The 14,970-nt window shown below is 42.4% G+C and overlaps 1 protein-coding gene across 1 annotated transcript in view; it reads right to left on the minus strand.

The window, feature by feature from the left end:
* The window catches only part of LOC124622212 (FAM172 family protein homolog CG10038), a 268,879-nt gene that overhangs the window by 162,285 nt on the left and 91,624 nt on the right, over nt 1-14,970 (minus strand). The window contains exon 4 of the mRNA XM_047147859.1: nt 13,729-13,867. Within this exon, the coding sequence (XP_047003815.1) occupies nt 13,729-13,867 (139 nt within the window). The remainder of the gene's footprint in view (nt 1-13,728; nt 13,868-14,970) is intronic.

A 14,970-nucleotide genomic window follows, 5' to 3' on the forward strand; every position in this document is an offset into this window, starting at 1 on the left:
GAGCCAAAATATTGTGACAAAATGTCGATAGAAACCAGCCATTCACCCAAAAATTATTAGAAGAAGAAAAGCACTGGGGAAGTGTCAGAAGCTATATTTTATTTGGTTTATCCAGAATTGAAGAGCCCTTAAAAATGTAGCAGAGCTTAAGCCTTACAAAGCAAGAATGGCACCAATAAAAACTGTGAATGTAATGAATGCAATAAATTCTCAATGCAAAACTTGGAATGCAGGAGGAGAAATGAATGGAGGTGTAGGGAGCATATAATTTCGTTTTTTGAAGTATAAAAGTGAAAGTTTCATTTCTAGAAATGGAATCCCCAGGTAGGAATATCGACAATGTAGGAAAAGATAGATTGCTGCTACCATAATGAAGACACATTAAGTTGCAGACAGGCACAATTAAAAGACACTTGCATGTAAGCTTTCAGCCACCGCCTTCATCAGAAAGAGAGAATTCACACCATTCATTCACACTAGCAAGCTCACCTCACGCCAACTTTGGCAGTTTGCTTTGAGCTTATGTGTAAATGTCTTTTAATTGTGCCTGTCTGCAACTTAATGTGTAATCTTTATAGTAAGTAGCAATCTATCTTTTTCTACATTGTTGAAAGTTTTAATTCTATAAGTTTGCAAGGCCATTTAAGGCAGAAGATATTTCATAGCATGGTGGGTGTTAATTTAAAAGTAGTACAATGTTTATAAATTTGTTTACAACAAGCAAATGGAGAAATAACACTAGGAAAAGTAGCAACAGAAAGGAGTTAGGTTAAGTTGTAAATAGAATTGGAATTTGTGAAAATATGTGTTATAACGTCAAGCTGAACACATATATTTCAAAAACGGTGCAACACATGTAAGTCACAGAGCAAGTAGACAAAGTAAGACGTGTGTACACGGTAACATTAAAATCAGCACTGAGTCTAAGTCTAGCGGCCACTTAGGTGGCGCGGCTGCTGCATGGCTGGCAGACAGCGCTGCACATAGCGGACGCGCGTAACTGCAGGGCGGCAGTTGGAAAGACCGGCGAGTCACAACACTTTTCCCCCCCTTTGATTTTTTTGCACTGGTCTTGATGGAGGTGGCCTGTAGATTGCTAACGTCCATAGGTGTTGTTTGACTGACCGTAAAGTCTCGAGGAGGTGGCTTCCCGTACGGACGGAAGTGTCCCCGATGATAACGGGTCGAGATGACAGGAGACGTAGGGGTTGAATCTGCTGGGGCCCCAATCTGCCCGTTGCGGCAAGTCCGGTTATTATAACAGGAGATATGGGCGATGCGTCGGCGTCCATAGGAGAAGGACGAGAGTAGAGTTGCTCCGACAGATGATGGTCATCCGGTTCCTGCATGGGCACGTCTCCCTGTGGCGTCCGTTCTTGTGCTGGCACCGCGATGATGGTGAGAGGGCTGCGTTGTGAGTAATGAGAAATGCCAAGATCCCGAGCATCAGGTAGAGCCAAAGGTGGTGTAGCAGCATTCAGAACAGGCGTTAACAGCACACGAGGCCGAAGCTGGTCCAAATGATGCACTGCAACAGCCGTCTCCATCTGGATATCATGCAGGCGTCGGCCACGGTGACATAAGATGCGGCCAGGACTCCATTTTGGGTGCCTGCCATATCCCTGTACCCATACAAGGTCGCCGGCAGTGAACCGGCCAAGCGAAGGCACCCGCGGCCGTGAGGTGGAAGGCTGCAGAAGATGAAGTAGCATGCGGGGCTGTCGGCCATGTAAGAGCTCAGCTGGGCTGTGGTCGCCCATGGGGGTGAAACGGTAAGAAGCAGGAAATCGGAGAAGTGCATCATCAGCAGCAGAAGAAGTCAGGAGTTTCCTCATCTGAGCCTTAAATGTGCAGACCAGACGTTCAGCCTCACCGTTCGACTGTGGATGGAACGGAGGGGCTGTGACATGCATGACGCCGTGACGGGCACAAAAATCCGCAAATTCAGAAGAGGCATATTGCGGACCATTATCAGTAACAATAGTAGAGGGAAGTCGTTCCAAAGAGAAAATGCGAGCTAGAGCATTTGTGGTTGCCGCGGTAGTAGGTGACGCTCCCAGGGCTTCTCAGGCGAAGGCCACGGTGACACAGATGACTTCAGGGCGGCGGCCTGTGACGCAGTGACCATGTGTGCGATTTCAGAGTCGATGCCGGGCCAATACACATGACAGCGCGCCAGAGATTTCATGCGAAACACACCCCAGTGCCCTTGGTGAAGGAGGCGCAAGACCAATGCACGCAAAGACTAGGTACCACAACACGCGGCGAAGCATTGTCGGTGGAGAGGAGGATAACACCATCCCTAGCCATGAGGCGGTAGCGCAAAGCGTAGTAGTTCCGCAACAGATCAGAAGTCTTAGCGGATGGACGATCTGGCCAACCCTTCTGAATACAGCGTAAAATCCAGGAGAGGGTAGGGTCAGAACCCGTAGCAGCTGTCAGTCGGTCCCTGGTGATGGGGAACCCGTCCACAACCCGCTGCTCGGCAACATGCAGGTGGAAACACAAAAGTTCGTCTCTATCGAATGCCAGATCAGGACCCATGGGAAGGCGAGACAGTGCATTAGCATTTGCATGTTGAGCCATTGGCTGGAAATGAATCTCATAATAGAAACGAGACAAGTAAAGAGCCCAACGCTGGAGGCGGTGTGCAGCCTTGTCGGGAAGTGACGTTGACGGATGAAACAAGGAAACAAGTGGTTTGTGTTCCGTAACAAGATGAAATTTGGATCCATAGAGAAAAACACCAAACTTATCAAGAGCATAAATAATGGCCAAAGCTTCTTTTTCAATTTGAGAATACTTTTGTTGGGCATCCGTGAGCGTTTTGGAGGCAAAAGCAATGGGTTGTTGAGAACCGTCAGAAAAACGGTGCGCAAGGACTGCACCGACCCCGTATTGAGAGGTGTCCGTGGCAAGAACAAGATGTTGGCCAGGTCGATAAGTAGCCAGGCACGGGGCCTGTTTCAGCATAGTCTTCAATTTCTGGAAAGCCGCATCGCATGACACGGACCAGTGAAAGGGCACGTTTTTATGCAACAGGCGATGCAACGGCTGAGCCATCGAAGCTGCAGATGGTAAAAACTTGTGATAGCATGCTATTTTCCCCAAGAAGGCCTGCAGTTCTTTAACAGATGTAGGGCAAGGAAGGGCATTGATCGCAGCGACAATTTGCTGAAGCGGACGAATACCATCCCGAGAGAGTTGGAACCCCAAGTACGTGATAGATGCCTTAAAAAAATTGTGATTTCTGCAGATTACACTTAAGACCGGCAGTCTGTAAGACATGAAAAAGTGTGCGGAGATTCTGAAGATGTTCGTCAGTGGTGGAGCCAGTGACAACAATGTCGTCCATGTAATTGATACACCCAGGGACAGGGAGCAATAATTGTTCCAAGAATCGCTGAAAGAGAACAGGGGCGTTGGCAACCCCGAATGGCAATCGTTGGTATTGATAGAGGCCGAAAGGCATGTTAAGGACCAGAAACTGCCGGGAAGCAGCATCGAGACGAAGTTGATGATGAGCTTCTGACAGGTCAATTTTAGAGAAATACTGGCCTCCAGCAAGTTCAGTGAACAATTCTTCAGGTCAGGGCATAGGGTAAGAGTCAATGAGGCATTGAGCATTTACAGTGACTTTGAAATTGCCACAGAGACGAATATCACCATTGGGCTTAGCAACAACAATGACAGGGGAGGACCACTCACTGGAAGTGACAGGAAGCAAGACCCCTGAAGCAGTGAGACGATCCAGCTCCCATTTGACCCGATCACGAAGGGCCACAAGAATGGGCCGAGCCCGAAAAAACTTAGGCCGAGCAGTGGGTCTGAGCGCGATGAGCTTCAAAGTCGTTTGCGCGGCCTAACCCAGGAGAAAAAAGGGATGAAAATGTCATCGACAAGGAATCCAATTGAGCATAAGGAATGGCATCGGAGACAATATTGACAGTCATCTATGGAGAACCCAAAAACGCGAAAGGCATCGAAACCAAAAAGATTTTCCACATTACTATGGTCATCCACAAATATGGTAACAGAGCGAACGACGGATTTGTAAGATATCTCACCATTAAATTGTCCCAAGAGAGAAATCTTCTGTTTATTGTATATCTGTAATTGCCGAGTGACAGGTGATAGGACTGGAGAACCCAACTGAAGATACGTCTGAGAAATGATGATAGTGGCAGCAGAACCAGTATCCACCTTCATGCGAACATCCTGATCAAGGATTTGGACAGTGAGGAATAACTTCCCTGAAAGGGAAGAAGTACCACTGACAGACAACGAAGCAAAATCAGCGTCACGGTCATGAACGTCAGGTATGCGGTCGGATTTGCAAAACAGATGACACATGACCCTTCTTCTCGCAATTGTGACACACGGCCCAACATTGGGGGCAATCCTCCCGTGAATGTTTCGTAAAACACCGCGGACATGAAGGAAGTTGCCAGGGGTTTTGCTGCAGTTTCTTAGAGGTTTGTTTATGGTTAGGCTGAGGCTGCGCTTAGGAGCGTACTACGGCCACGCCGCATGCGTCGTCAACAGCACACAGAGGTTGTATTTCCCCGACGTCACTTCACGCCTCTATTTGCGCTCCAGCGGCACGAGAAATTTCCAACGAGTGCGCGATGGATAGGACTTCATCTAGAGTTGGATTTGCCAACTGAAGGGCACATTGCCTAACTTCTTTGTCAGGCACCGACCGGATAATAGCATCCCGTACCATGGAATCGGCCTAGGATTCTTTGTGAACTTCAGTAACAAACTGACACTTTCTACTGCGGCCGTGAAGTTCAGCAGCCCAAGCGTGATAAGATTGATTCGGTTGTTTTTGACAACAATAAAAGGTAACACGAGAGGCTACCACATGCGTTTGCTTTTGAAAACAGACGGACAGAAGTGAGCACATTTCAGCAAAGGACAAAGACGCAGGATCTTTCAAAGGAGCCAACTGCGACAACAACCAATACATTTGAGGTGAAATCCATGAAAGGAACAGAGACTTAAATGTTTGTTCGTCCGTGACATGAAATGCCAAGAAGCGCTGTCGAAGACGTTTTTTGTAATCAGACCAATCTTCCGTCGTCTTGTCGTAAGGATGAAAAGGAGGTATAAACAACGACGAGAAATGCCCCGCATTGGATGCCGTGACGAAATCGCGAATCACCGATGTGGGAAGTGTTTGCTGTTCAATGAGACCTTGCAATAGTTGCTCTAAAGTAGCCATGGAAACCTGTGGGTCAATGATGAAAAGGAAAAATCCCATCCTCGTCGCCAATTGTTATAACGTCAAGTTGAACACATATATTTCAAAAACGACACAACACATGTAAGTCACAGAGCAAGTAGACAAAGTAAGACATGTGTACACGGTAACATTCAAATCAGCACTGAGTCCAAGTCTAGCGGCCGCTGGCTGGCCGCTTAGGTGGCGCAGCTGCTGCATGGCTGGCAGACAGCGTTACATGTAGCGGAGGCGCGTAACTGCGCGGCGGCACTTTGAAAGATCGGTGAGCCACAACAATATGTAATTTTCAGCTGATTACAAAGTTTAATAATAAGAAATAGGTTGAATGACTACCTGTATGATGAACAAAGTAACAACAATGATTTCCATAACACTTCTACCTAAAGGAATAAGTACAAGGAAACGGAGACTTGGTACATGAGGAATTAAGAAATGAAAACTTACATAAAAGGACTAAAACAATAAGAGACAGAAAGGTGGTTATCTGGGATTCTATGCAAATTATTATTATATTATACTGTATTCCAGTGAAAATAGATGAAGTTAGTTCTTTTGCAGACTGTGCCATGTTATTTCTGTTACTGATAGGATAATTTAGAAATTTAGGAGGAATGTAAATTACATTCTTATGTTTATCTCTCGTAATGACAACTGGTAAACAAGTTTGGTACAAGTTCAAAAGATAATAGTAGTTTTTAAGTTATGATGGCTTACACGAATACAAACAACGTATTTCATTTGTGTTTGAGACATTGTATCATAAGAGGTTTGAGAGAACATCACATGATAAAATGGAGGCACATGTGAAAATAACATTACAGACATATATAGGTTTTCCCCCTTTTTCTATATTTCCTTTTACTTATTTCCTGCTTTATTTTCATCATACACTGAAAGGGTGTCACTGTAGTCAGAATCTTTGAAAGTGTTATGTCAACCAAGACATACACCCGATTGGTGTAGAACCATATCAACAAGGCAAGAGAAAAAAATGTTCAAATGTGTGAGACATCTTATGGGACTTAACTGCTAAGGTCATCAGTCCCTAAGCTTACACACTACTTAACCTAAATTATCCTAAGGACAAACACACACACCCATGCCCGAGGGAGGACTCGAACCTTCGCCGGGACCAGCCGCACAGTTCATGACTTCAGCGCCTTGGACGGCTCGTCTAATCCTGCACGGCTAAGTCAACAGCAACAGCATCAAGAAAGAGTCGGGAGTGAGAAGAACAGAGTGGAGGTGACAGTCATGCCACACATGGACTGCTACACATAGTGTTTGTGGCCCTGTTCATTCTTGCATGCTGATAAATAAACTGGGATTAACTGTGCAAACACCAAGCATTTCTGTTAGATTCGCAAGAGGTACCCATCATCAAGGAGCTCAGGAAGACAATACCAATTATTGGATTATACGCTCAAGAATCATGGAGTAATGACGTGGACGTCAATGACTCGCTCGCAGCATAGCTAATTGGAAACTGTTCTGAAGGGGCGTTGGCTAAGACACACCGTGATCCACATTGTCCTTATCAGTGACTTAAAAACTCTTTATATAGTAACAACACTAACTTTTCTTGGTCATTCATTCTATGTATTTGTAAACTGTCATATTGTATTGCTATTCAGTTTTATTTTCAATATAGTTCAGAACAGTAGATAAAACTTAGTTTCAATCATTGAATTATTTCTTTTCATATCATATTAACTCTGCAAACACATTAATTTTGCAAATAGTAGTTACCAATACTAATGAGATAAAAGTTAAACAGTTTTGTTTCTTTTCATCTGCTTTTAATTGCCAATGTTTCTTTATTTATGTAGTTTGTGAGTGTTTATCCACCTTTGTATGTTTTATTATTCTGCATTTAATCTCACGTAAGTTCCTGCATTGTGTTGTTGAAGTCTGTGTGCACTGTGCACTATCCGCCATTACGTTCAAAGGTGGACACATGCCATGAGTTTCTGTTTCTTTAGGAGAATATTTTAACAGGTATGATATGTTTGATTTGGGCTAACGGGTGATCAATCGTAATGTTATAGTTTCTGAGTAATTACTTCCATGCAAGAGTGTAATGTTCAGTTAAATTGAGAAAAAGTGGAGTATTCCTGTTTTCAGTTATCTTAAAATTTCCGGTCGCAATAAATTTAAGAGAGACAAATCAAGGTATTGTCAGTCCAACTATTTGGACACTGTGATTTCTAGCTCAGTTGATGTTTGAGGAGGTAATGTTTTGGTTGATACAGCTACAGTTTGTGATACCACTGACCTGTTATCTTCACATTACATGCATGAGGATACGGTCAGGAGGAATGACAACAATTTCAAACCAACGCTTTTTTAGTAAAGCTCCATTTATGAAGAAAGCTACTGGAAGATAAATATTATTACACAAAATGTTAATTATTTGACGTCTAGTAATCATAAGTGTAGTCTCATTATCTACTGTGATCAAATAGTATAATAACTATTTTCCCTACATTATAGTCACAAGTTAATGAATAACTACTGGTGTTCCATCAGGGAAGTTCCAGGGTGTTCAAAGGGACAGTAAACTGAGATTGGACCAACATGTGAATTAGTTAGCCAAAAATCTAAGTTCTGTTTGCTTCTCACTGAGAAATTCCTCTCATTATGTTGACCTGCAGACAGAGTTCATACTTCATGTAATTTTATCGCTTATTACATGGCACAGAGAGAAGAAGGAGAAAATGGGCAGAGAAAGGGAAGATGAGGAGATGGAAAGGGAGAGGGGGAAGCAGAGATGACATGGAAAGGAAGGGGGAAGAGAGAGAGAGGGAGCAACAAGAGATGAACGATTGGGGGGGGGGGGGGGGGGGGGGAGTAGCAGATGGACAGAGAGTGGGGCAAGAGGATACTGACTAATAACAGAACTAAAGTACATACATAAGCGGGCAATGATAAGTATTCAGATACATTTAACATCAAGTGTTGCAGATCATATTTCTATTAAATTAATAAGGAAATCTTAGCAACTTTTACATAACATAAGATAAGATAAAAAGGTAAGGCAATATCCAGATGTGAACTGTTACCTTTTCCTTCACAGTTCACAAGTATCGACTATGCTATGGTCCTAAAATGACAGCAGCATCTAATTATATGTTACACATTTTATACAAATGTCTAAAGGCTGAAACCAGAGATTTCCATATTTGATTTTTAACTATAAAAAATTGTACCAAAAATGAAGCACTTTTGACAAATCATCACTGCACCATAGCACTGAGTGGCGTACTTTCATAGTACGCATGTTATCATACAAAAAACATCAAATACGAGAAGCCTTTAACTATCAATATTTAGTTTCCTGTCACTTTATTATCACCAATCTCACAAAAAAGACATATTTTAAAGACACTCTCAGTGTGCCGATGCTTTGAAGCAGCTTATATTCATAGCACAGATGCTATAGCAAAAAATTCACTTGATATAAATTTCTAACTCAAATTGCTTAATCCCATATGGCGCCTCCTAAGTTCTGCTTCTAAATAAAAAAACCCAGTGCACGTCTCACTGGCCTCACTACTCTCAATCCTCATCCTCATGAGAGAGAGGGGAGAGAAGAGAAACAATCATGGTAGCAGTGAGAATAAAATCTGACTTGGTAAATTGATAGTTGGTGTGCTAAATCACTGGGCTGTACCACTTACTTCATCAACGTTGCTAAAAAAAAAATACCTCAATCTGAACTCTAAAGTCTGTAGAGGTTGTTTTCTCTTTTCTTATTGACCACTCTGGTCACACATTCCATAAACTTGAAAGGGGCATCTTCCCACTTCCATTCACACAGTTTGAGCCAAATCAGTGAGCTCTGTCCAGTGCCCTCCTCTTCTGAGTATGTTATCGACACAACAGGAAATGCATTCTATGTATCAGACAAGAGAAACTCACACAATTGAGTAGAGTGAAAGTACACTATTGAGTCAGATACAGCCAAGAATTATGAAGGAAGCAATATTAAAAGGGATACATTTAAATACAAAACAACCCCACATAGTCTTTTATAACATCACTAAATCTCACATTAAACTCCTTTGGCAAGTATCACACAGCTTATTAAAAAGCTCTTTCTACAGACCTGTTCAAGACAGTATCCCAGTGAAATCTTGGTTCCACAAAACCAACTATAGCGAAAAAAAGTGTCTCAAGCTTAATATGGATGAGGCTAAATCACGAGGATTTTCCCAAGCACTTTTACTGTCTTGGACTTCATGAAGAACCTTACCGTGACTGTGAACATGAAGCAATTGTCAATGTCACCCAACCCAAACTTGCTCGTAGTTCTATAAAGAATTATGCAACAAGAGCTAAAGAAAAGAATAATTAAGGAAAATGCAACCCTCCCTTTTCCAGCAGCATTCTATTCTGATAAAAAATAGTTGTCTGTGACCTAGACATGAACTATCTCTCAAAGCTAATTTATATATTTTGTGCATATTAACAAACAGTACCTGAAGACATAGATATCAATTAATGCAAAAACAATGGATCTGAACAACTTGTAAAATTATTCTCAGCATGAAATTTTCACTCTGCAGTGGAACGGGCTCCGGTACGAAACTTCCTGGCAGATTAAAACTGTGTGCTGGATCGAGACTCGAACTCGGGACAGAGGCCAAAGGTACCAAGTTCAAGGCTCGGTCTCGCACACAGTTTTAATCTGCCAGGAAGTTTCATATCAGAGCACACTCTGCTGCAGAGTGAAAATTTCATTTTGGAAACATCCCTCAAGCTGTGGCTAGGCCACATATCTGATGTGTTCTTTCTTCCTGTGTTCTTGCACAGTTTGCAGGAGACCTTCTGTGAAGTCTGGAAGGTAAGAGATGAGGTACTAACTGAAGTAAAGCTGTGAAGACAAGCTGTGAGTTGTGTTTGGGTATCTCAGTCAGTAGAGTACTTGCTCCCAAAAGGGGAAGGTCATGAATTTGAGTCTCAGTCCAGCACACACTTTTAATCTGTTAGGAAGTTTCATTTTGTAAAATTATTATTGCAGTGAAACAGTGGCAGTTAAAGGTGGGATATAAACAATGTTATGAAAAGGGTAGACCGCTACTCACTATAAAGACGATGCATTGAGTTGTAGACGAGCGAAACGAAAAGACTTACACACTTATCTTTTGTCCAAAGCCTTCTTCAGAAAATAAAGGTAAAGACACATATATTCACACAAGCTATCAAACCTCACATAAAAACTGATCAGACCGTCATCTAATGAGGACTGATAGCTAGTCAGACAAATGCACGGTGCATGCAGCATTGGTGAGCGTGCCGTATGTGTGTAGAATGGGGAAGGTGGGCGATCTATCCGAGTTTCACTGAGGGTAGATTGTGATGGTCCGCAGGCTGTATGACTTTCGGGTGTTTGAGGAGTGCAGTGGTGAGTGCCTTCAACATGTGGGGAAACCAAGATGAAACAATGCCCACACATTGTGGCATTGGTGGCACCCCTCATTACAGATACTGGACGTTGTATGCAAGGCAGACTGGTAAAAGAGGACAGGTGGCAAACTGTGGCGAAACTAACATCAGATATAAATGCTGGATAGAATACAAGTGTGTCTGAACACATAGTGCACCAAACACTCCTAATGATGAACCTCCATAGCTGACGACCCACGCGTGTGCCAATGTTAACACAACAACATCGGCAACTACGACTGAAATGGGAATGTGACCATCGGCACTGGATGTTGGCACAGTGACAGAGCATTGCAGGGTCTGATGAATCCTTATAACTTCATCATGCCAATTGAAGGGCGCAAATCCATCATCTTCCAGGGAACAGCTCTTTGATACCTATACTGCAGGACAGATACAATCTAGTAGTGGGTTCATTATGCTATCAGGAACATTAATGTGGGCATCCATGGATCCAGTGAAGCTTGTGCAAGGCACCATGAAGGCCAAGGAGTATCTTACACTGGTTGCAGACCACATACACACCTTCATGACGATGATGTTTCCCAATGGCAGTGGTATTTTTCAACACGATAATGCAACATGTCACAATGTCAAGAGTACAATGGAGTGGTTCAAGGAACACAGTGGACAGTTCCAATTGATGAGCTGGCCCGCCAACTTGCCAGACCTGAATCTGATCAGAGACATCCGGTATGTGGTTGAACGTGGCGTCAGACCTCATCAGCCCCCTCCTGAAATTAACAGGAATTAGGTGTGCAGATGTGGTGCTAAATCCCTCTAACAAACTACCAAGGCCTCACTGCTTCCATGCTATGACGCATTGCTGCTGTTATCTGTGCCAAAGGTGGTCGTACCGGCTATTAGGTAGATAGTTATAACGTCCTGGCTGATCAATGTGCATGATGACTCTTTTGAGCTGCTGAGGCCAGGAGGCTGCAGGAGAGGGAGTGAGGAAAGGAACAGGGAGTGAGCAAAGGAACAGGGAGTGAGCAAAGGAACAGGGAGTGAGCAAAGGAACAGGGAGTGAGCAAAGGAACAGGGAGTGAGCAAAGGAACAGGGAGTGAGCAAAGGAACAGGGAGTGAGCAAAGGAACAGGGAGTGAGCAAAGGAACAGGGAGTGAGCAAAGGAACAGGGAGTGAGCAAAGGAACAGGGAGTGAGCAAAGGAACAGGGAGTGAGCAAAGGAACAGGGAGTGAGCAAAGGAACAGGGAATGAGCAAAGGAACAGGGAGTGAGCAAAGGAACAGGGAGTGAGCAAAGGAACAGGGAGTGAGCAAAGGAGAGCAGCAGAGATGGGAAACGAACATTGGGGTTGGCCAAGAGCAGATCAAAATTGGGAGAAGATGATAGGACAGAGGGATCGGAAACTGGTTGAGGGTGTAGGGCCAGTAGGTTAACTCATGTTGAGGCTGGAATGATTTCATGAGTAGAGAATGTATGGTCAGTGTAACTCCCTTCTGAGCATTTCAGAGAAGCTGGTAGTGGAGGGGAGGATACAAAGGCCTAGGTTGTGAAGCAGCCACTGAAATCAAACATGTTATGTGCAGCTGCATGTTCTGCCACAGAGTGGTCAACTTTGTCCTTGGCTGCAGTGGCTGTTCATCCTGATGGGCAGCTAGTTCTTAGCCATACCAATATAAAAAAAAACTGTACAGATTTCAATAGAGCTGGTATGACAAGGTTGCTTTCACAGACTGCACAGCCTCTTATGGGGTAGGAACAGCCTTCAACAGAACTGGAACAGGAAGTGCTGGGAGGGTGGACTGAGTAGCACTTGCACCTATGTCTTCCACATGGATCGTATACATTGCATTCCGACTCAGTAGCTGGAGAGAGCTATCACTTATGCTTGAGGAATGCTTGCTTGTATGAATGTATGTGTTTTCTTTTCTTTTCTGAAGGTGGTTTCGCCTGAAAGCTACACGTATAACATTCTTTTTTATTGTGCCTGCCTGCAGCTCAATATGTCATCTTTATAGTGAAGAACACTTTTCATAACAATATTATTAGTGTAGTGATTATGATCTCATCATGTGTTTCCACAGCTATGATTATTTGTTTTACCACAAAAATTGCAATAAAGTACTCACTGCTGTTACTTACTTGATTGGGATCTTAATTGAAATTTGTCATTCTTATTCTGTATTTTATGTAAATGTTCACTCAGAAGATAATTTTATGCTCAACAGAGTGAATGCCAATAAAGAGCAAACCAGTGAATCAATCAACCAGAAATTCCACTGTGATCTCAATGTGCTTTTAATAACAAGAAGTAATAAACCTTTGCACTGTGTCTGGTTTGCCATTCAGACTTTGGTTGTATCTACTACCACTGGATTGTAACTAACCGGTTTTCATCTTGTGAGTTGTTGTCTTAGTGTCTGATGAACTTATCTATTTGCCAGTTTATGATTCCATAAGTATTTCAGGTGTTTATGTCAAGTTTATTGTGGAAACAAATTTCAAGTGTCATCTATGCAGGTTAATTGCTTTTATTACAGTTTTAAATGAAAAGGTCAGCCAACAGCATACTTTCAGCCCCATACCAGAGGCAATGTTTGCCTGCTGGAAGGAAGGAGGGAAGTTCCATGGAATAAGAGCTACCAGCTGAACAATTCAGGTATATCTTATGCACCGTCTCACAGATGCAGTCTCCCAATCCTCCTCTTCTACTTTCCAAATCTCTATGATGTAGCAGTACGGTGTGGGCAGATCAATAAGAAGTATTTCTGACTGAGCTATTCAGGCACACCTTCAAAGGCAAGGCTACGGGATAAAGTTCAAGTCTGCCACACAATTTTAATCAGTAAAGAAATTTATATCTTCCTTTCTTTTCTTTTTTTTTTAAAAAAATTGTCATATAAATGAAACACTTTATTTTGCAAAATGTACTTACTTTTTAGATTTCCAACTTTTTACAGTAACAAAAATGAAATCTCAAAGCAGCCCATGAGGGATAATGCAGACACTGCATTTTGAGAAATATGCAGCACAATCACAAGCTTAAAAATAAATGAAGCATACACACCTTTATTTTAACTTCTTTGCCATCAATCTCTCTTGTGTTGTCATTAGTATTGAAAATTATCACTCCATATCCACATTCTATGGCTTTCTTGATATAAGGAATCTGTGTACCAGTTTTAAGACTGTCATTTATTATCAAACTGGAAGAAAACAAACGTTGCATTGGTTAGTACAGTCAATCTTTTTTTTAACTGTCATTTATCAGTACAATAAGAACAGTGGCATCTAATGTTAAAGAAACAAACATAGGAAATGAATAGCAACAAGCCTGTGGCAGGTTGAGGCTTTGAGTCAGTTGATGAGAACACCCAGGGTTTGAGTCCTGACTCAGCACATAGTTTGAACTTGTCACACAATCATCCAAGGCAATTTTCTATGCAAACACAGAAATTTTTTGAGAAAAACATCAGATATTCATGATGATAGTTACACTGACGTTTGCAAAATCTGATACACAAAATTAATATAGTTATGTGGAAGAACTTATTGTGTTTGGCACTGTTTTACTGTAGTTCCAATTCAAAGTAAGAACTTTATGCACATAAACAGCTAGAACTGTAAGATGCAAATACTTCTAATAACAAGATGGATACACAGGACAATTTACTCAACAGTTGGAGACCATCTTAAAGAGGGATATCATATGCCAAGCACAACAGAGAAAGATATGAGCACCATAAAAATCAGTAAAAACAGACATCTCCCCAATTTTCAAGAAAGCTACCACATACACAAAGCACTAACACAAGCAGAAACTCCAACTGGGAGAAGAGAGATGAGGACGGGGTGTGGTGTGAATGGACTCCATCTCTGCCACATTTGATGTTACAACACCAACATGTCCCTGACATTTTATACCATGCATCTACAATGAAGCGCCAAAGAAACTGGTAACAGGCAAGCATATTCACACACGCAGATATGTAAACTGGCAGAATACGGTACTGCAGTCGGCAATGCCTATATAAGACAAGTGTTTGGTGCAGTTTTTAAATTGGTTACTGCTGCTACAGTGGCACGTTATCAAGATTTAAGTGAATTTGAATGTCGTGCTATGGTCAGTACACAAGCGATGGGACATAGCATCTCCTAGGTAGCGATGAAGTGGGCATTTTCCCATATGACCGTTTCATGAGTGTACTGTGAATATCAGGAATCTGGTAAAACATCAAATCTCTGACATCACTGCAGCCGAAAAAAGATGCTGCAAGAACAGGACCAACAATGATTGAAGAGAATCATT

The sequence above is a fragment of the Schistocerca americana genome, chromosome 7 (assembly GCF_021461395.2).
Source record: "Schistocerca americana isolate TAMUIC-IGC-003095 chromosome 7, iqSchAmer2.1, whole genome shotgun sequence".
Taxonomy (NCBI): Eukaryota; Metazoa; Arthropoda; class Insecta; order Orthoptera; family Acrididae; genus Schistocerca; species Schistocerca americana.